The 22336-nt window shown below is 47.5% G+C and overlaps 1 protein-coding gene across 2 annotated transcripts in view; it reads left to right on the plus strand.

Moving 5' to 3' along the window:
• The window catches only part of Dnah8 (dynein axonemal heavy chain 8), a 205054-nt gene that overhangs the window by 102050 nt on the left and 80668 nt on the right, over window positions 1–22336 (plus strand). For both annotated transcript variants that reach the window (XM_021652387.2, XM_060369207.1), the window contains 14 exons: window positions 102–315; window positions 1423–1532; window positions 3533–3696; window positions 4670–4862; window positions 6062–6184; window positions 8623–8753; window positions 10432–10585; window positions 12980–13144; window positions 14593–14819; window positions 16618–16736; window positions 17702–17805; window positions 18743–18919; window positions 19956–20123; window positions 20543–20758. In XM_021652387.2, coding sequence (XP_021508062.2) covers window positions 102–315; window positions 1423–1532; window positions 3533–3696; window positions 4670–4862; window positions 6062–6184; window positions 8623–8753; window positions 10432–10585; window positions 12980–13144; window positions 14593–14819; window positions 16618–16736; window positions 17702–17805; window positions 18743–18919; window positions 19956–20123; window positions 20543–20758 — 2265 coding nt within the window. The remainder of the gene's footprint in view (window positions 1–101; window positions 316–1422; window positions 1533–3532; window positions 3697–4669; window positions 4863–6061; window positions 6185–8622; window positions 8754–10431; window positions 10586–12979; window positions 13145–14592; window positions 14820–16617; window positions 16737–17701; window positions 17806–18742; window positions 18920–19955; window positions 20124–20542; window positions 20759–22336) is intronic.

Here is a 22336-nt window from a genome sequence, read left to right on the forward strand (position 1 = left end):
GAGTGCTTTCTGAGACTCTCATCCCTGCTACTTTTTTTTTTTTTTTTTCCGGAGCTCTTGAGGATTGGTGATGTGTAAAGGATGTCACTGTGGAATTTCAGATAACGAACGAGATCGTGCGGCAGATGATGGAGATGGAAGGGATGTACAGCCTGGACAAGCCTGGCGACTTCACCACCATCGTGGACGTGCAGCTCATTGCGGCCATGATCCATCCCGGAGGCGGGCGGAACGACATTCCACAGCGCCTGAAACGGCAGTTCACCGTATTCAATTGCACGCTGCCCTCGAACACTTCTATAGACAAAATCTTTGGTATGAGGCTTAATTTTTTGGTAGAGGCTTAATTTTTTTTTCTCCCACTGCATCACATAACAGACACCATCTGTACAAAAATTTACCTAAGAGCTAAAGTGTCTGTCTGAAACGGGGACGAAGTGTCCGAAATGAGCAGCTGTATCCCAGCATTAAGATGACTCACGTTGACCGCCTGCTCCAGGACTCAGAGACACATAGAAAGAACCTTGTGGCGTAAGAAGTGAGGGAGGACGGAGGAGGAGGCTTAGCTGGTGAAGCGTTGACCACGCAAGTCGGAGGGCCTGAGTTCAGTCCCTCGGAACCCACAAATAAAAAATTGAACAAGTCAGGTGGGATGACACACACTTGCAGTCCCCGTGCCGGGGCGGTAGAGGCAGGAGTATATGGGGTTTGCTGGACAGCCAGCCTAGCCGATTTGGCAAGCTCCAGGCCAGTGAGGGACTCTGACTTAGAAGAGGTGTACAGCATCTGAGAAACAACAGTTGAGGTCGTCCTCTGGCCTGCACACACACACACACACACACACACACACACACACACACACGAGGTAAAGGACGCTTTGTGTTCTATTTTTACATGGATAATCAGGGAAGTCAGGGCTGATGAATGACAGTACTTCACACTCTACTGCTTAACAATAATAACTAGCACTTCGAACTGCTAATAAGAGTAAGACCATTGATGCCAAATTTGGCATATATAAAATGCACTATGAAAAATTATGGAATATGGAATTGTTAGCCATGCCTTCTTGACATGACAGGCACTGAAATTTCGGAAGAGAAAGGGGGGAGAGTTTCGGCAGAGGCAGGAACAGACAGTAATTTTTATGGGAAAAACATTGAAATTGGACCCTGACCTCCTGTCAAAGCACAAGATAAAATGCCTGTGGATTAAGGACCCAGCTATGGAAGGCTGTTGGGAAGATTAAATACAAATCAATACACAACTCATTGCCACAAAGGACGGCTGGGCCTCTTCTGACTCACAGTGCTAATCGCTGCTAGGTACTCACTCTGGTAATGATGAATTCATTAGGAGAATCTGTACCTCGTGGCCTTTTAAAAACACTAGCATGTGCCTTCCATCTTACTCTCTCCCCAGGAATCATTGGCTGTGGGTACTTTGACCCGTGTAGAAAGTTCAAGCCTGAGATATGTGAGATGGTTGGGAATTTAGTCTCAGTGGGCCGAGTGCTGTGGCAATGGACCAAGGTAAGCGCGGGGCTCATTATGAATGACAAACCCAGGCTGGAGAGATGGCTCAGCAGTTACGAGCACTTGGACTGGCAGAGGGTCCAGGCTCCATCCCCAGCCCCCACACGGTGACCCACACAGAAGATCTGGTGCCCTCTTCTGGCCTCGGCAGGCACTGTGCGTACACAGCACACAGATGAACACTTGCACACATGAAAGTAAATAAGCCTTTGAAAGCCTGACAAACTCATAGGGTGCATTTTCAACACGGAATGAGCTTAGTCTTCAAACAGGGAGTTAGTTTCCGGTCATCTGGCTTTGATCACAGCACTCTGTGGAGGACAGTCCCCAAGACTGAGACAGCTTAGTTAGTAAAGAGCGTGTTGTGCGAGCATGGGGACCCGAGTTAGACCCCGAGCACCCATGTGAGAAAACAAACATGGTGACACATACCTGTAATGCTCGCTCTGGAAGGCAGAGACAATAGGCACTCGCTGGCCATCTAGTGTTGTTATAGAAATTAAAAAAAAAAAACAAACAAAAACAACAACAACCTACAAATCCTTAATCATTTAATTTTTACCAGTGAGGACCCAGGAGCCAGATACAAGGGTAAAAACTTGCTAGCTCAGAGAGACAAAGAAGGTATCCAGTTCACCTTCCTACTCAGCTCATGCCCTGAAGGAAAAAGCAAAAACACCAATAGCTAAAACAAAACAAATAAACTAAACAAAACAAAAAAACCCCAGAAGCTCAAAGCTAAAAGCTCCCAAAAGCCAAAAAGACAAAAGGCAAAAGCTCGAGGCCAAAGCTTGCTAGCTCAGCTGACAGTCCAAGAGGAAAAAGCCAAAAGCCTTTTTTCTTTTTCTCTACTCTGTCTTAAATACCCTTCAACTCAGAGTCCCTTCTTTCTGCTTAGTCCCTGTCAGCTGGTTTCTTGCTCCGCCTCTTGACCTAAAGTTAACTTTATTAAATCCTGTGTACAGGAAGTTCTTGGATTAGAGGTGTGTGCTAGCACTACACTACAACCACCTGTTTGCAATAAGCAGGAAGTTCTCGGATTAAAGATGTGTCTTAGGGCTGAGCTGCACCAAACAAGAAACAGGTTTCCGCAGTTCACAATCTCGGGGTTCACAATGGGATCAAATATCCTGCAGCAATCTTGTCTTGACATATCTTTGATCTCCAAGTACAACGGGAGACGACGTGTCAAGATATCAGGTGGAAAATGACAGAGGAAGCACACCTGATATCAGCTTCTGGCTTCTACATACATGTACATACGTGTGCACACACATCTGCACACACATCTGCACACACAGCAACGACTGAACTTGCATAGATCACACACAATAGGCTTAGGTGTATTTGAATCTAAGTGCATCATTATTCTTGCCTGCATGATCCCCAGTTCATGTTGAGTTTTTGTTGTGAAAGATTTGCATGTCTACATAGCCATGCATTTACCTCTGTATCCGTGTATTTGCCCACTCATTTATCTACTATATGGGCCAGTAAGGTTAGCCATCATTAGTGTGCTTTTCCCTTGCAGTTCATGTGGTTCTTGGGAATTCACCGAAAAGGGACTGGTGGTGTTAAAACGGGTTGGAATCTGTCTCTTACACATTATTCTAGGATCCATCCATCCTGTTTAAGGGTTCTTGGCTTTACGTGATTTATTCACTCACCAGGTCTTATCTGTGTGATGGGAGTTGGAGAGATCACTGGCTGCTCTTGCAGAGGACCTGGGTGTAGGTTCCCAGCACTCACATGGTGGGTCACAACCTTCTGTAACTCCAGTCCTTGGGAATCCGCTGCCCTCTTCTGGTCTCACTGCACACTGCGTACCCGTGGTGCACAGACATACATACATGCGAGCAAAACACATGAAATTTAAAAGGGACGGAAAGCATACTGAAATAAGAAGTCTGATGTAGAATAGTCAAGAGTGTGCTTCTACTCTTTGATCTTTACCTGAGAATTAAATTGAGAATGTTAACCTTGCTTCTCATCTCCAGGTGAAGATGCTGCCGACGCCTTCTAAATTCCATTACATCTTCAACCTTCGAGATCTTTCCAGAATTTGGCAGGGGATGCTAACCATAAAAGCTGACGAGTGTGACTCTATCCCCATCCTCATGTCACTCTTCAAGCACGAGTGTAACAGAGTGATTGCAGACAGGTGTGTACTGCAGCCCCAGGTTTGACCTGAGAAGCTTATACTCCTAGATTGATGCTTGTATTACATACTCAGAGCTATAGGTTACAGATTCTGGTCTCAGAGTATGTGCGTGTGTGTGCATGTGGAGGCCGGAGGTCAGCGTCTGGCATCTTCTTCAATTCTTCTCCACTCTAGCCCACTAATTCAGCTAGACTGAGAGCTCCAAGGATCCTCCTGCCCCTGCCTTCCTTAGAGCGAGGGTAGCAAGGAGTTTGCTGCTATCCCCGGCATTCACAAAGGTGTTGGCTATCCAAACCCAGGTCTTCATGTTTGGGCTGCAAGTGCTTTATCCACGCAGCCGTGCCCTCGACCTGTGTGGCCATTTTCAATGAGGTTTGGGAAGTATTAATGGCGTTTCCCGCTTGCCGGTCAATTTAAGAACGCTCTCTGGCAGTTCACCCCACATTGCAGCAGCAGCTCACTGGGTCACTGGGTCACTGGGTCACTGGGTCACTGGGTCACTGGGTCACTGGGTCACCGGGTCACCGCTCCATCAGAGAGCAGACGTGATTCATCGGTGAAGTCAGCTGTGTTTTCAAGAAGACATGTCTTCACATGGATGAGATCTCATCTCTCCCCGACTCAGTCCTCCCTCTAAGCTCCAGTTCCCTCCTCACGATATATATGTCCATGATGCCACCAGGTTCATGAAGTTGTGTAGTGGGAACTGTGGCGTCCTATCGCACAGGTAGGGATCCAGATGTTAGCAGCCTCTCTTCTTGGCTTCCCTCTGTGACGCTGTAAGCCTGACCCAGAGAAGGTCACGTGATCACGCCTCACTTGCTCCGGAAGTTCTAGGGTCCTGTTGGCTTCACCTAAGGAACAGGACTGTGTCCTCCAAATAGAGGGCATGGTGTTTCCTGTCCCGAGGTGAGGAAGATGCGGGGCTGGGGAGAGAGGGTGCTGTTCTCTTCTTAGAGCCCATTCCTTTCAGGTTTATAACTCCTGAAGATGAGCAGTGGTTCAACATGCAGCTCGTCCGGGCAATTGAAGAAAACATCAACCCCGAGGTGGCATTAACCCCTTTCCCCGAGCCGTACTTTGTGGATTTCCTCCGTGACATGCCTGAGCCCACTGGGGACGAGCCAGAAGACAGCTCCTTTGAAGTACCCAAAATATACGAATTGGTACTTATTTTTACCTCTTAGAGGTTTTCAGAAACAAACAAACAAACAAACAAAAAATATTTTCCTCAGCCTAGATGGGGAAGGGGACTCATGAAGATCTGTGTCAGATAAGGAGCCATTGAGAGCTGATGGCTAATGGAAGAGGGAGTTTCTCTTCTTCAGGGCCCCAGAGGCTGGCCACCTATGCTCTAGGAAGTGGTTTGAAGCCCTTGTTCACACAGGTAGTACAGACTGTACTCAGCGAGCATTAAATCAGAGAGATAGAAACAGGGAAACAGAAAGACAGACAGACAGATAAATATAGATGAGTAACAATGAACACCATTCTGTAGGCTCTACAGAATCCAAGTTTCAGTGTTCCCAGATAAAGTTTTATTGGAACAGAGTCATGCACACTTGTTTCAGCACATTGTCTGTGGCTACTTTGCAAGAGCAGAGTGGAGTAATTGCAATAGAGATGGTGAGGACCACAAAGCCTAAAATATTTGCTAATATAACCATTTATAGACATCTGGCCAGCCTTTGCCAACAGTTCCAAAATAGAAAATGGAACCTTGAAAATGTTTTGTCCAACATCCACAGTCCCTAGGTTAAATACTGAGAAATTGGTGTGATAAAACTTCAGTGAATTAAATAGAGCCATGTGACCTTCCTACATTAACAGATAGATTTGTGGCTGGAGAGATGGCTCAGAGGTTAAGAGCACTGGCTGCTCTTCCAGAGGTTCTGAGTTTAATTTCCAGCAACCGCATGGTGGCTCACAACCATCTATAGTGAGGTCTGGCGCCCTCTTCGGGCCTGCAGGTGTACATGCAGATAGAGCACTGTGTACTTAGTAAATAAATATAATAAATAAATAAATCTTAAAAAAAAGAAAGGTAGATTTAATGAAATGAAAACAAGATCCCAAATGAATTTGGGGAAGGGGAGAAGGTCACATGTTAATGTAGTCATGATGTGCAGCCAGAGCGAAAGAACAAGAACAATTTGTTAAAACACAGTAGGCAAGGCTCCATTTCAAAGCAACAAACTCATGGATGTGGTCACACAAGCAGCACAAAGCTTCTGTATATTTGCCGAAAGCTAAAATGCTAAAGCACAGGCTGAAAATGCAGGGAAAAAAACCAAAACCAAAAACAAAAACATTTGGTATATCAACAAATTTACATCTTAAATATCATTTTTTTTCTTTCCTGTAGGTGCCAAACTTTGAGTATCTGTCTGAAAAGCTCCAGTTTTACCAGAAGCAGTTCAACGAGATCATCAGAGGCACAACTCTTGACCTGGTGTTTTTCAAAGATGCGATGACCCACCTCATTAAGGTCCTATTGACTGTCTCCTGGTGTTTGTGAATGTTGTCAAAACTTAGTGTCTTAAGGGAACTTCCCATTACAGCATCCTCACTGCCAGCTAGCACGGAAGAGGGTGGCCAGAGGTTGAGTCAGCTCCCCAATTCTGAAACAGAAACCCCCCTTGGGCTGGGTGCGGTGGCGCACGCCTGTAATCCCAGCACTCAGGGAGGCAGAGGCAGGTGGATCTCTGTGAGTTCGAGGCCAGCCTGGTCTACAAAGTGAGTCCAGGACAGCCAAGGCTACACAGAGAAACACTGTCCTGGGATGTGGGAAAGAAGCTTCCCCACCCTTGAATCAGCTTACACAGCCACACCTGCTTTTCAAGGGCAGATGGACTTTGTGCCCGGAGCATCTAGCATTCTGGTTCTGAGTGCTCTTCATTCTTGGAGGAAGCTGAAATGGCCTGTGAAGAAATGCCCTTTCTTGGAATTATGCTCAATTAGTGTGTGTGTGTGTGTGTGTGTGTGTGTGTGTGTGTGTGTTTGTGTGTGTGTGTGTTGGTGTACCCATGACTGTGAAGCGGCCAGAGAAGGATGTCCGGTGTCCTGCTCTGTCACCCTCCATCTTATTTCCAGAGACAGTGTTTCTCACTAAAACTGCATCTCTGGCAGCCCACCATCTCTGGCGATCCTCATGTCTCTGCCCCTCACAATGCCCAGGCTGTATGATTGTTCCTGGCTCTTGGCATGGGTTCTGGGATTTGAGCTCAGGTTCCCATGATTGCACAGCAAAGACTCTATTTTTCAAATGAGTTTTTTCGAGACAGGGTTTCTGTATGTATGTATGTTTCTGTATGTAGCCCTGGCTGCCCTGGAACTCCCTCTTATAGACCAGGCTGGCCTCCAACTCAGAGATCTGCTTGCCTCTGCCTCCCCAGTGCTGGGACTAAAGGTGTGCGCCACCACCACCCAGGCGCAGAGCAAAGACTCTTATCTTATCTGCCGAGCCATCTCCACAGCCCTTTTGTGGGAATATCTTGTTGCTGGGGGATGAGAAGATGATGTTTTACAAAGTGTCAGCTTTGTGGTTGGAGGGCAGATTGTGACAAACTGATGGGGAAAGGGGAAATACACGCGCCCAGGATGCATGGGAAGAAGAAGAGCTAGTTAGAGGTGGCATGGGATGATTCAAGGCGACAAGCTGCAGAGCAGGTTACTCATGCATGTTGCTGGATCGTGGAAGAGGAATTCTTCCTAGCGGTGATGATGTCGGTCACGTAGGGATACAGCCTCAAAGTTGGTGGAATTCTTAACGCCTCAAGGTTTCCACATGATGAACGCAACATGTTAGGTACTGAACTCCCACCACGGCAATGACAATGAGGCCCTCACCGAGGTGCCAAATATATATACAAAATACGTACACACATACTTTTTGCAATGCCTTCAGGTGTCCTATATAAGCTCTGAGCTTCCATTGGCCTATTATCCTTACTGCAGAAATCAGTCACAGAAAAGCCGCACCAGGTCCAAGGCTAGTCCCCACAGGCTGTTTCTTAAGAGTTCCCTCTACTCTTACTAATCACCTGCTTTTTGGCGGCTTGTGGGAAGAGTCAGTGGAGGCAGCGTTCCTTGGAGCTAGGTGTCTGTGTGATCCGTTGTCACAGACTGTAACACACAATCAGGTTTAACCCTTTCTTACGGTCTGAGTATCCTCCTCACCCACTAAGAATGAATGAAATTAAACGAGGGCTGGAGGTGAGCAGGTTCAGAGCACTTGGCTGCTCTTCCAGAGGACTGGGGTTTGGTTCCTACGACTCGCCCTGGGTAGCTCACACCTGACTATAACTCTAGCTCCGGGGGGGTCTCATATCCTCTCTTCTGGATGCCTGGGGTACCTGTCCAACATGCACACACACACACACACACACACACAAATAAAAATAAAATCTTAAAAGATTAAAAATTAGTAATGACGCTTGCAAATAAGTACACAGAAGGAAGTTCTGGAACAAGAAAGTCAAACCAAGTTGTTTGTTTTTATGCTGCAAAGATAGGTAGGCAGGGGAAGAACTGAAGGGGCTGGAAGGCAGCTCGGTAGTTGAGAGACTTGCCGCCCTTACAGAGGACCTGGGCTTGGCTCCCAGCGCCCGTGTTGGGTGGCTCACATCTATCCAGCACTCCAACTCCTGAGGATCCAGCGTCCTCTTCTGACCTCTGAGGGCACCCCTACACACATGTCACACACATGTACATAAACTGAAAAGAGAAAGGATCTGAGTTAAAGAAAACAACGTGACATGTTAAAACAGTCACAGCAACAAAACCCAGGATGCAGCATTAACAAGGGGAGCGTCTACTGTAGTCTGGGAACACGTGGGCAGGCTTTGGACCCCTTAGTGCCAGGATATGTAATCATTTGCATCCATTTTTTTCCCTTTCTGATAAACACTCTCATTTCAAACACAGATCTCTCGGATAATTCGGACCTCCTGTGGGAATGCGTTGCTGGTGGGTGTCGGCGGCTCGGGGAAGCAGAGCCTTTCAAGACTGGCCTCTTTTATTGCTGGCTATCAGATATTTCAGATAACTTTAACCAGGTGAGATGGGACAGAACTTAGTGACGTGCTGTCCTCTAGGTAAATGCTCACGTTTAAAGACATGATGCCCTGCCGTGTTGCTTTTCCTCGAAATTTTCCTTGATTTTTTTTGTGGAAAATTGCCAGCATAGATGGGGAGTCAGTTTCACCAGGATGGACCTCCCTGACAGATTACAGTGGTCAGCCTGAAACACACTTATGTAAGAATAACGCTAAATGGAAGGTCGTGTGTAGGGGGGGAGAGGGAAGGAAGAGAGAAAAATAATTATAGTACAAGAGATAACACTGAGAGAGCATGAAGGGAGGGCATGAGAGAAATTAGAGGGGGGAGAGTGAAGAATGATGTGAATACGGCACTCGCCTATGAAACCCTCATCAAATAATTAAGTAGCACAGAATACATTAAATAGAAATTGGTTAAAACATGTTAATAGGAGTTAGTTAAAATTTAAAACAAAAACTTAAAAGTTGGGAGGTTGAACACTTTAACTGACTCCTGACTCCTGTGCTCCTGACTCCTCTTGAGATAACAGGAAAAACTGCTGTCACAGAGCCTGCCCTCCAGGGGCTGGCATTGCCCAAGGCTAGCTCCTTAAGTGGGACAGGGCTCCCCTTCCACCCAGTGGAGACTCCAACCCCCGGTACCTCTTCCCTTGCTGGCACTAAGCCAGATTCGTGGACGCGTCTGAGTCATGACCCCAGTGGGTGGCCCCTGGCACTATGAGACCCTCTTCGTGGGACATTTCTTCACTATTCTTGTCATCAGTTTACCCGTGTGGACACGACACTTGAGAAAAAGTCCGTTTTATTTTGGTCTATCGTTCACTTTTGCCCACGGCACTCATTTCTAATGGGAAGCAGGGATACATACGGTGGATAGAAATGGGCCATTCCTCCCTTCTCACAATCAGTAACCCTCCGTGACAGCACTTCCATTACTCACGCCATATTGCATAATATATCCGTAGGCTTTCTCTGTCTAGCCACTCAGCGAGCTGTGCACATGGCTGCGATATGTAATCTGTCACTAATTTTATTCATAATTTACTGTGAATGCCCCACCCCCCAACCAAACTCACCCCGATTTCAGATTAGTTTTAGATGTTGGCTGTATATTTCCTTGGACAGTATCTGTGGATTAGGATGCCTGGGTAAGGGTTAATGTTCATTTTCCTTTTCCGTGTTCCTGGATCACTTCCATTAAATTCTCCGCTTCTCTGGTCTCTGTGTACATATGTATTTGTTTTGAATGGCAACACTTAGTGTTTTGTTTTGTTTTTTTAACTTTACTTCCCATGTTTTCTGGCAGACAACATATGTGTTGGAGCCAGTGCAGATGTTTTCTCTAATTATCATGCTTTATTACCGTGTCTTGAGATAACCTAGGATTATAGATGTACATTAACTTCTTACTTTTAAGTTTATGAGTATGTGTGTGCCTACTTGTCTGTATGTGCACCGCGTGTGTGCAGTGCCCACAGAGGCCAGAAGAGGGCACAGGTACCCTGGCACTCGACTCACAGGCAGTCGTGAGGCACACAGTGTGGGTCCTCTGCTAGAGCAGCGAGCACTCTTAACTGCCGAGCCCTAGCTCCAACCCCGCTAAGATCCTTGAAAAAACAAACAAACAAACAAACAAACAAACAAACAAAAAACCCATCTCCTGCTTCTCTTCTAGGTCATACAATGTGACCAACCTAATAGAAGACCTAAAGAATTTGTACAAAGTTGCTGGAGGTGAAGGCAAAGGCATCACCTTCATCTTTACAGACAATGAGATAAAAGACGAGTCATTCCTGGAGTACCTTAACAACTTGCTGTCCTCAGGGGAGGTGGGTCTCAGAGAGGGGCAGTCCACAGTGTCAAAGTGTGCCGTGCATGCATACGTGTGTGTGTGTGTGTGTTTGCCCACACCCAGGTGAATGTGCGTGTGTAGATGTGTGTGCACGTGTGTGAATGGGCGTACGAAGGTTCTAGGACAGCCATGGCTCTCCTTTCTCTCAGCCACCACCCATCTTTGGTTTGCTTATTTGGGGCGAGAGGTTTTCTCGTGCCTGGGACTCTGGCTGCCCAGTGAGCCCCAGGGGTCTGCTAGCCTCTATTTCCCCAGTGCTGGAACTGCGAACATGCGCCCCTGAGCGTGGATGTTAACATAGGTTCTGGGGCTCAAACTCAGGGCCCCGGTCCTGGGGTTATGTCACACCTGGCTTTTGTTACTGTTTGAAACACAAGTTCTGGAGATTGAATTTAAGTCCTCATGCTTGCAAGGCAAGCAGCTTACCAACCGAACCATCTCCCCAGCCCTTAGATCTAAATTTTATTTGTGTAGAAAGAAACAGGAACTTTACAAAAGCGAGGCTTGTTTTGCATACATTCTTGACTTGAGAAATGAGATTTAGGCATTCGCAACGTAGTAGGTTATTTCATTTTATTTTTGTGTTTGTGTGAAATGAATGCCGCCTACCTCCATATTTTTTTGTATGTTTTATTCCACCTTAAACAGTTCCTGCCCTATCTTTTTTATCTTGAGCTTGCTCCTATGCCTTATTTTATTGTTCTGCCTACTTACCAGTTGAGAGCGTAGAATGGTTGAATGAATTTTGTTGGCTGGAAGTGGGCCAGTTCCTGCATTGCTGTTTTCCATGGCCACCCACCTTTGGCACTTCCTTAGAAGGCTCCTCAGCACTCGGCATGTAGTTGCACTAACCCGGCTGAGATTTACGTTAAGGATGTCCAACTGAGTCATGAAGTAGGAGACATCTTGGATTGTAGAGATAGTGCAGTCAACAGTAAACTGCTTGTTTGGGGTTGGTCCCCGGAACCCATATTTAAAAAAAAGCCATGTGTTGAGAATTTTAATTCAGAACATGGCTGCCCTGGGAAGAGGTCATATCCAAAGACCTTCCAGGTCTGTGTGATCTGGCTAGAATACAGACCTGCCTTTAATCCAGGAGACAGAGGTGCAGGCATCGTGGACCCAACGATGAAGGTGAAGATAGTCTGGAGACGGAAGCACCCCTGTTTGAAAGTGGTGTCTAGCTGACTGGCAGGAAAACAGTGAAGAATTGACGGAATAGGACACTGGAGAAGAAGAGAGAGGAAAGGGAAGCTACGTAAGAGGCAATGCAGAGGAGGCAGTTTTACCAAGAGAGTTTTACAGAGAGAGGTTGAATGGGAGGGTGAACAAGCTAGACGCAGGTGGAGCCAGAAGGTTAGAAAAGATTTCTAGAGTTTGAGGCCAAGCAGAGAAATTCAGAGGCCGAGAGAGAAGCCAGATTGAATAAGTCATTTGAGAGAGGAGTTTGAGCCAGAACAGCTGATTTGAACCAGCCAGCCCAGAGCTCAGGAAGAACAAGAAAGGGTGAGCTTATTAAGCAGTAAGTCTCGGAGGCTGAAAACGTGCTAGGCCACAGTTAGATTGTACAGAGGCTGGAAGCTTCCGGGGCTAGGCCTAGGTTAGCAGACCGAGGCAGTAAGCCTCTGAGACAATTGTAACCGGAGAAGAAAAGTTCCTGTTAGTGTCATGCATGATGGTGAGTTCTTAGAATCCCATTGGTGGGGAGAAGAAGACAGGTGGGTCCCTGGGGGCCCCAGGCCAGTCGGCATTGCCTTCTCTGTGAGTTCTAAGTCAGTGGGACCCTGTCTCAAAAATCAAGGTGGGCGGTGTCTGAAGAATGACTGAGGCTGTCCTTTGGCTTCCACATGCACATTAGCACACAAGTGTGCACCTCCACACATGTGAGCACTCTCAGACACATGTAACACACACACACACACACACACACAGAAGCATCACACCTTGCCTTGAGGAACCGACGTCCGGGTGTGCCGCGCTTTCACTGAAGGGCCGTGTGCAACATGCCTCCCCTTGAGGAAGAGGTGGCATGTGTGTGCCGTGGTGTTCACACCATGCTTCTCCCCGGGGAAGCTCGTGTGGGAGTCGGGCTCAGAAGATCTTGCTAGAGCCATCCCCACGAGCTTGGTGTTGTCTGGCAAACTTGGCATGGGCCTGAGGAACAGCAGAAAGACTATTGGTTGTTGTTGTTGGTGGTGGTGGTGATGATTGTGGTGGTGGTGGTGGTGGTGGTGGTGGTGTGTGTGTGTGTGTGAAAGAGAGAAAGAGAAGGGTTGGGTTTTGGAGGGTGGCTAATGAGAGAGCAGTGAATCGGCAGCGGGAAGTCTAAAAACATACACTGCTCCCTCTCCTTCCTGTATGTGCCTCAAAGATCTCCAATTTATTTGCCCGAGATGAGATGGATGAAATCACGCAGGGCCTGATATCGGTGATGAAGAGGGAGCTGCCTCGCCACCCTCCCACCTTCGACAACCTCTATGAATACTTCATCACCAGATCCAGGAAGAACTTGCACGTTGTCCTCTGCTTTTCCCCGGTGAGTCTGCGTCCTTCGATTCTAGGCAGGCTCGGGCATCTAACAGGCGGCCTTCTCTGGGGACAGATTTGACCAGAGACTAACCTTTCTTTGACGGAACTAAAACGAGTTCTTTCCCAACACCATGTTCCCTGGACCCAAATCTCATCACCCGTGTGGCTATTTGAGAGTCACTGGCGGTGACTACGTGGCTTACCAGTCCATGAATTACCAAGAGACGTCCGGTATTTGAACCGCAAAGGGTTTGGTGTTAGGATCTCACACATCTGTCTCTCCAGCATGAACATAACATGTAGAGTGCTCTTGATGGACTTTCTAACTGAGTATCTCCAGCTCACTGTGCTGGCCAATGTAGCAGCCATTTGGCCCATGTGGCTACTTACATGTTAACTAGTTAAAATTGTGTAAAAAAAATTAAAATCCAGCTCCTGGGTCCTCCTAGTCCCATTGTCAGGGTTCGCTGTCCACGTGTGGCGGTGGCTGCCGTGTGGGAAGCGCTGCTGGGGAGCGGGTGTGCAGGACATTGACACCCTCATGGAATGTTCTACTGCGCAGCTCTGCTCAGCTTCAGAAGGTCTCATCCCCCTGCAGCGTGGAGACTCAGTCTGGTGGTTAGAACCCTTCTGCGCGATCAGTTTTCTCTCTGCATTTCTCTCCTGCCTTGTAAAATGAGCCCAGCTCCTCTCCCACCCACAGAGCTTTGAAGACGCTTGGAGGAAGTCTTTGTAGCCTCCCTAAGTGCTTCCTCAGAGGGACCACCTGTGCAGTAACACGGGCAGCTGAAGGGACAGGTAGCTCAAAGCAGCCAGCCTTGCTCGCTGGAGCTCAGGTCCTGCCCTGAGGTTTGAATTTAGAGAGAAAGCAAGAGAGCTGGTGCCTAGCCAAGCATCCCTGTCAAGGCGTGGTCCTGCCTGTGGTCTGGGCTGCAGTCTCTCTTGCAAGGTGGTCTGACAAAGTGTCAGGGTCGGGTGAGGTCTCCTCCTTGAGACCAGCTCCTCCTCAAACCGGATGCAGCCTTTTCCTTCACCCAGCACGATGTTCTAGGGATACTCTAATTTCCTGGAGTTTCAATAGATAGCCAAGGGGAGGATTTAGGAAATCTTATTTCCACCCAGGGCTGTCACATTTGTATCCCTCCCAGTGTCCAGGCCTTCTCCATCTGTGTCCTCCTGCCCAGGGTTCTCATGGCCAGCCTGTCACTTTCCTCTTAGAAGGTAGTTTCTAGACTGGAACCCAATATGGCAGCCACTTCCAGGAGAGGGAAGAGATTGTCGGAGCCCCTTCCCTGGCCTGAACATTGACTTGGCACACGGCTGCAGCCCAAGAAGGTGTCTGCCTTTTCTTAAGCTCTCTGCATCTCACTGCCGGCCCAGGGTGTGGACGCTCTCCTCTCCAGCTGACCGTCCTCCCTCCGTGCTGCTCATATCTCCTGACCTCACTCTCCACAGGTTGGTGAGAAGTTCCGGGCCCGCTCCCTGAAGTTCCCTGGCCTGATTTCAGGCTGCACCATGGATTGGTTCAGCCGCTGGCCCAAGGAGGCCCTGATCGCCGTGGCCTCCTACTTCCTCTCAGAGTATAACATCGTCTGCTCCAGCGAGATCAAGAAGCAGGTGGTAGAAACCATGGGCCTCTTCCATGACATGGTTTCCGAGAGTTGTGAAAATTATTTCCAAAGGTGCGTGAGACTGCGCGGGCTCGTAGCTGTGAGAACCGTTTCCAAAGGGAAGTGAGGGCGCGTTGAGATCCGGGGCTGCTGGCCATGGAACCGCAGAGTTCTCTCCAAAGAGGAGTTAAAACATAACGACCAGGAAGGCACTCTGCGTAGACAGATCATGCAGGCCACATCACATTTTTCTTGCATTGATTTTTCTAGTGATTAAGTAATGAAAAGATGCCAGATAAACAGGATTTAAAAATTAACGAGGGGCCATACTTTTAAATACCTCTCTACCCGCCAGGGCTCCAAGCAGCAGATGCTTAATGAATCACTGTTTCATTTGCTTAATTTTGTTTTGAAAATGACCTGAATAATTCCTTATAAACGGTAGAAAACGAGCTTCCCAACCCAACGCATTATTTATTCTGATTGAAGCAGGGTGCCGTTTTCAAGTTTCTTTATTGCCTTAGGTTGCGGGGACATTTAGCTTTGGCACTTGCATAGCCGCGCCTCATCAAAGCCTTTTCTTGGCAATGAATTAACGAAGCAGAACTTTAATTGGGTGCAGGAGAACCACTTAGCAAGAGCAGTCCTGGCGTGTTCATTCTTAGCGAGTCGGCCAAAACGGTTTAAGAAAAGAAAACAAAACAAAACACTGCAGGGTTTTCGTACCCCACAGTGCATGGGAGCTGATGAGTAAGGGTGACTGGAGCAGGGTCTGCTGGGCCACAGCAAGCCCCGGCTTAGGACGAGTGGACAGGCTCTGTGCGGTATGGAGTCTTACTAAAAAGCTACGCCTGGTTTTTCCTGTTTGTTTGTGCAAAGTCTGGGTGATAGTGGAAGTTTTGAGGGCTATTGCATGCCTTGAAGTCTTTGCATAAGCCGGCCCTTTGTCTTTGCTTAGGCCTATGCCCAGACCACCCCCCCACCCAGACCACCCCCCGTAGCTGATTCCAGGTGTGCTCTCAGACTCTGGGGAGCCTGGGTGGGTGTGGACCCTCCTCACACTTGGGGCAGTTGTTACTTCTTCTGACTCCGTCACCTGGCAAGACCGATTTCCTTTTGCTTTGGAATGGCCACAAACCGCAGCCCTTCACTTTTGAGAATTCTGTCGCACCTTTCAAGCTTTTCCCGTCGTCTTAAATTGAAGAATGGTTTTCTTACAAAGTGATTTCACAAAGTGAATGCTTTCACAAAGTGCCGTAGCTGCGGTTACATGTGCGCTGGCGCCCAAACAAGCAAAAACCAAAATCAAAGCAATCAAGGGAAAGTTGGAAAATGTTAGAAGCCCTCAGAACTCCGAAGGTGAGTCGTTAAGTCAAAACTGTAAGGCTACAGTCCATGAAGACTATAGGTCTAGAGTCAGACCTTAGTTTCTTTTAGGCAAAATTACCAGTTTTGTTTATTTCTGTGGTTATTATGATGAGTGAGGCCTAAAGCCCACTTTGATTTGAACCTTGAGTCCAGTGTGGCTGTTTGGACTTCAAGTCCAATGCAGCCGGACAGGGGAGAGACTGGTCTTGGGCTGAAAAGCTATTAACATCTAGGCGGAAATGAATTACAGAGCACGCTGCCATCAGCTCCGCTGTCCCTCCTGTCCGTCCAGAAACTTGCTGATGGTAGAGTTATGTTTGCTAATAGATTTAATCTCCACAAAATCCTAGTGGAGTTAGGAGATGTCCTTCCCTCAGCTTCCCATAGGTGGAAACGCCATGCCAGAGCAAGGCAAGATGCCAGGTCCTTAGTGTCCCGCAGCTTTCACAGTGAAGCTTCACAGAAGGTGACCGAGGGGGCTGTTTTTATCTCCTATTTTCAGATACCGCCGAAGGGCCCACGTGACCCCCAAGTCATACCTCTCATTTATAAACGGTTATAAAAACATCTACACGGAAAAGGTGAAGTACATCAACGAACAAGCAGAGCGGATGAATATCGGTAAGAGGAATGACTAGTCTGGTCTTTTTTGAAAAGGGTTTGTTTGATGACAACGCCAACATTTTCTTGAATGGGTATCACTGTGTTTGGAAACAAAAAACAATGTTTTTTTTATTTTTTACATTAAAAAAATATGTGTATGTGACTGTGTATATGTGACTGTGTGTGTGTGTGTGACTGTGTGTGTGTGACTGTGTGTGTTTGCGCATTTGAGTGCAGGTGCATACGGAGGTCAGAAGAGGGCACTAAATCCCTGGGAACTGAAGTTTCAGGAAGCTGTGAGCCGCCCGACATGGGTTCAGGGATGAACTTAGGTTATCTGCAAGAGCGGTATAGTCTCTTAACCTATGAGCCATCTTTTTGGCCCCCACACGCTATTTTTTTTTTAAAAACTTGTTTTGAGATAGTGTCTCCTATAGTGTATCCTAGCCTCCAACTCCATATATATGACCTTTAACACCTGGGTGTTTGTCCATTCCAAACTGTAATTTGATTAGTAAGAACAGGTCAAGTTAGCAAGTGCTGATTGGCCTAGGTAAAAATAAAAACAAAAGTAGGCACTTGTGCAAACAGAGGGCCGCTTTTCTTCTCTAGAACCATGGCTAATGGGTCTTTCAGCTTTGGCTTCACTGTGTCAGGCTGTGGTCACACAGTCCCTGGGGAATGCTTGCTGACCAGGAAGAGCCATCTCGTGGGGAAAAAAAGCAAACAAAACAAAATAAGAGAACAGAATTAAACCGGGGCCCGGGAGCTAGCTCAGTGGGTAAAGTGCGTGCTCGTACGAGCACGAGGACCCGAGGTTCCCACCCCCTTAGCACCCATGGGCGCGCTAAGAAGAGAGCAGGTACGTCTTTGTCCGCTGAGAGCCGGGTTGCGTGTGTGTGTGTGTGTGTGTGTGTGTGTGTGTGTGTGTGTGTGTGGTGAGGCCCACAGTCAGCAAGGGCCTCCCGTGTGTGTTTGTAAAGGTCTCGACAAGCTGATGGAGGCGAGCGAGTCCGTTGCCAAACTCTCGCAGGATCTGGCGGTGAAGGAGAAGGAGCTGGCTGTGGCCTCCGTGAAAGCGGACGAGGTGAGTTTGCACGCACCCTGTCACCACCAGCGGGGAACGTTTCTCCCCTGCTATTTAAAAGGCCTTTTCACACTGCTTTGCAACTCTCAAATGATTAATTAAAAATTACTTGTAAAAACAATTATTTAAAAAAAAAATCTCTTAAAAAAAAACTAAACGGGACACAAACGTCAGCCTAGGTGTGTGAGAACAAGCTGATCTTGTTCAGCTCTCCCAGAGACACGTCTAGACAGGGACATGTCTGCCTGGTCCAGAACATTCCCTCCTCTATCCAAGCTTTTGCTCTCACTCATCTGTCTGTGGGCTTTCTCCTTAGCTGTTTGTTATATCAAGTCTCAGCTTTGAGGTCCTTTCCTATTCTAATTTTCTAGAGGAGGCAAGGCTTACAATTTTTTTTTTTTCCTGAGAGAGAGAGGCGGGTGCATAATGTGGTCTCTTGTTTACTCCCACTGTTCTTGAATCATGGATGTTCGTAGACTGGAAACACCATTTATGCAAAAGCTTACATTTGTTTGTGTATACTCTAAGCCCAAGGACAGCTTACAGAATAGAATACTGCAAGGTACCACTCAGAGAAACTACAAAGGTTTATTTTTATTATGTGTGTATGCCCACATGCATGCAGTGCCCAGGGAGGCCAGAGGAGGGCGTCTGATCTCTTGGAGCTGGAGTTAGAGATGACCGTGAGCCATTCAATGCGGTTATGTGGGAACTGAATTCAGGTCCTTTGGAGGAGTAGTCAGTGTTCCCAGCTGCTGAGCCATCTCTTCAGCTCCCTCAAAGTAATGATTTTAATACAGATTAAAATATAGGTGACTCAGATGGATGGAGACATTTGTTCTTAGTTTCATTTTTGTACTTTACAAGATAAGTATCTCATGGACCCAAACCCATACATTTGCTCTAAAGGGTTTGGTTGATTCTCTTAATTTACCAGGTGCTGGCAGAAGTCACGGTGAGTGCCCAGGCTTCAGCCAAAGTGAAAAATGAAGTCCAGGAGGTAAAAGACAAAGCTCAGAAAATCGTGGATGAGATCGACAGTGAAAAGGTGAAAGCTGAGTCAAAGCTGGAGGCAGCCAAGCCTGCCCTGGAAGAGGCAGAGGCTGCCCTGAATGTGAGCACCGCCAATTCCCCTCCCCTCCGACTCCCTCCTCTATCCCCCCTCTCCACAAATCCTACCTGGTACCCAGTTTCATTATGTGGAAATTAACCTGGAAACTTGTTGCAACCTCATCTGGAGACAAATGTCCCCCACATTGCCCTGGTTTTCTTAGCTACAGGGTTTCCCAAAAAGGAGCCAGTGGACAGTTGCCTAACCTGGGGATGTCCAGTCCTTTGAAATTGAGAACATGGCATTGTCATCTACAGATAACACACAGAGCTATCCTGGGACACATGTGGCTGGGGACCCTCAGGTTGGACATGCCTGCTATGAGCACGATGGATTCAGATAATGTAGACAGCCTTATCCTGGCCGCTCCCCTGCTTTAGACCCTCTTGTAGCTCCTGCTTCTCTTAAGGATACAGCTCCAAGCTAGACATCCGCAGCTGTGGGGCAAGAGGGTTACCCTAATCTTCCTTCTCCCCACCCTTTCTTCTCATCTTCCCTCTCTTCTACTTAATAACTTAAGATGGCCCCTGGGATGCTCCTGTTCTTGCGTCCGCAGTGCTGTGCACAGGCCACCACACGTGGCTTTTATGTGGGTGCTTAGCATCCTGACCCAGGCCCTCACGTTGGCATCACTCGGCAGTCAGTACACCAATGGAGCCATCTCTGTCACCTGTCTTACTATCTGTACACTGCTGTGAAGATGCAAGCTGTCTAAACGCTGCTTACCCAGTTATGTTATCTTAGCGGAGGCCGGGCGGCAGGCACTGAGTGATGGTGAGGCTCTGAGTCAGCCGAAGGGGCAGCAGAACCAGGAATAAAGTCAAATAAACAGAAACCTGAACCCGACCTCCAAGGGAATCATTATGCAGAAACGTCAGAATTTGCTCCCTCGAGGAGATAATGACAGGAACTGGAAGATGAAATGTGTTTTGATTGTGTTCCGCTTTAATCATCTGAAGGTATTAGGTTTCCGTATATGAGTCTATGAATACCACTCAGGGAAAAAAAAATTTATATTGATTCCTGTTCCCAACTCTAGACCATCAAACCGAATGACATTGCCACGGTCAGGAAGCTCGCCAAACCGCCACATCTGATTATGAGAATCATGGACTGTGTGCTGCTGCTTTTCCAAAAGAAAATCGACCCCGTTACCATGGACCCAGAAAAGCCTTGCTGCAAGCCATCCTGGGGAGAGTCGCTAAAGGTAAGAGACGTCTTTGCTAAGTCTGCACACAGTACCCGAGATAATACCTTGATAAAAAGGAAAGGCTTATTTTGGCTCACCATTTTTGTTTTTGGGCCATGATTGATTGGCAGAGGGCAGGCATGGTGCTGGAGCAGGAGCTGAGAGCTCACATCTTGAGACACAGCCCCAAAGCAAGAGATGAACTAGGAATGATGTAGACTTTTGAAACCTCAAAGCCCGCCCCCCCAGTGACACACCTCTTCTGACGAGACCACGCCTCCTAATCCTACCCGAACAGTTCCAACAACTGGGGACCAAGCATTCAAATATGTGAACCTATAGGGGCCATTTTCATCCAGACTCTCAGGGTTCCTGCTAATAGAGGATGGGGGAATTCTTTTCTCCCAGAACTGAGAGATTGCCACACTGTCTTCCAGCTGATGAGTGCAACGGGGTTCCTGTGGAGCCTGCAGCAGTTCCCGAAGGACACAATCAACGAAGAGACTGTTGAGTTACTGCAGCCATATTTTAACATGGACGATTACTCCTTTGAAAGTGCCAAAAAAGTCTGCGGGAATGTGGCGGGGCTACTGTCCTGGACGCTTGCTATGGTGATATTTTATGGCATCAACAGGGAAGTGTTGCCCCTGAAGGTAAGCCTCCCTCCTCCCCGTAAATCAGTGCTTGGTAAAGGCAGTCATAAGAATTACTCTCAGCCAGCTGCACAGCTTGTTCTTCACGTGCAAACCTAACGGTGGGAACAGGGGGGGCTGTCTCTAATTCTGTTGCCAGCCTTTGGGACCCTTTCCCCCTGCTAGGCTGCCAAGATACACCTAGTCTTACTGCAACTTGATATGCCAAGATTGGTTGATGCCCATGGGAGACCTGCCCTTTTCTGAACAGAAAAGGAAGAGGAGTGAATTGGGGGGTAGGGTAGGGTCTGGGGAAGGGCTTGGAAGAGAGGAAGGAAGGGAAACCAAAGTGGGGATATAAAGTGAATAAATAAATTAATTTAAAAAATGTATTACCCGTGGGAGAAAAAGAATAAAAACCATACTTATTCTTAAAAAAAAAAAAAAAAAAAGAATTACTGTTAGCAGACTGTAATTTAGACCAAGATAGGCAACTGCATCTTAAATTATTTATTCATTTAGTCATTTTTTTTTTCTAATGTATGGCCCTGCATGGCCTGGAACTAGCTATGTAGACTGTGCCAGCCTGGTGCTCACAGAGATCTGCCTGTCTCTGCTTTCCACTTGGATTAATCTCGTGCACCCCCATGCCTATATTTTACTTTTATGCCCTTCTAAGGTTTCTCTCTCTTTCTCTTTAAAAATATCTGGTGCACGTTTCTTGGCAGTGCAGACAACCGGAAGTAGCTTGTTCACATTAACAGCAAATGAATTTGTTCAGCGTAATCATCAAGCTGCCATAGGCAAGGTTGGCATGTCTTTCAAACCTCAGAGATTGGGGACTGAGTTTGCTCACAGCATTCCAAACTGAGCTTTCGGAAGTTAGGAATGTCCCTGGTTTCGTCACCAGATGAAGACATGATGTGAAGCCTCAAATACATAACCAGAGTTGCTCATGACAGCAGGAAAGTTGGGGGGGGGGGGGTTGGGAGATGGTGCAATCATTAAAATCGTGCTCTGCAAGAATAAAGAGTGGAGTGTGGTCACCAAAACTCATGTGAAAAGGAATAGGGTGCAGCTGTTAATTCCAGCACCCAGGGGCGGGGGTTGGGGGTGGGAGCAGAGACAGGTAGATTCCTGGGGTTCTGTGGCCAGTCAGCATAGCTGAATGAGTGAGTTCTGAGCAAGGAGTGAGAAACCCGAATGACATCTGAGGTTGACCTCTGGCCTCATCCATACGTATTTAAATGCACACAAGCAGGCACGCACACAGGATAAAAGAGAAACCCGGAAGTCTCAGAAATGCAGGCAGAGTGTTGAGAGTGAGCTTGCCATGGTTCAAAAAGCTCAACACCACAAAACTTCACTTCGCTGGGAGGAAACGGACCTTCTTAAGGAAGCAGGCAAAGCACCGGGCGTAGCCCAGCTCCCACCATAGAATATACGCATGCACACAGGCCGTCTGCACTCAATCAGAGGGTATTGTCCATGTGTGAGGCAGCAAAAATCACCGCTTAGGGATTCAGCGACGCATGAAATATTCCACCATATTCCCAGGGCTCAAACTCAACCCCCTGCACCCCCACCAAGCTGGAGGCG

Source organism: Meriones unguiculatus, chromosome 16, assembly GCF_030254825.1.
Source record: "Meriones unguiculatus strain TT.TT164.6M chromosome 16, Bangor_MerUng_6.1, whole genome shotgun sequence".
Classification (NCBI taxonomy): Eukaryota; Metazoa; Chordata; class Mammalia; order Rodentia; family Muridae; genus Meriones; species Meriones unguiculatus.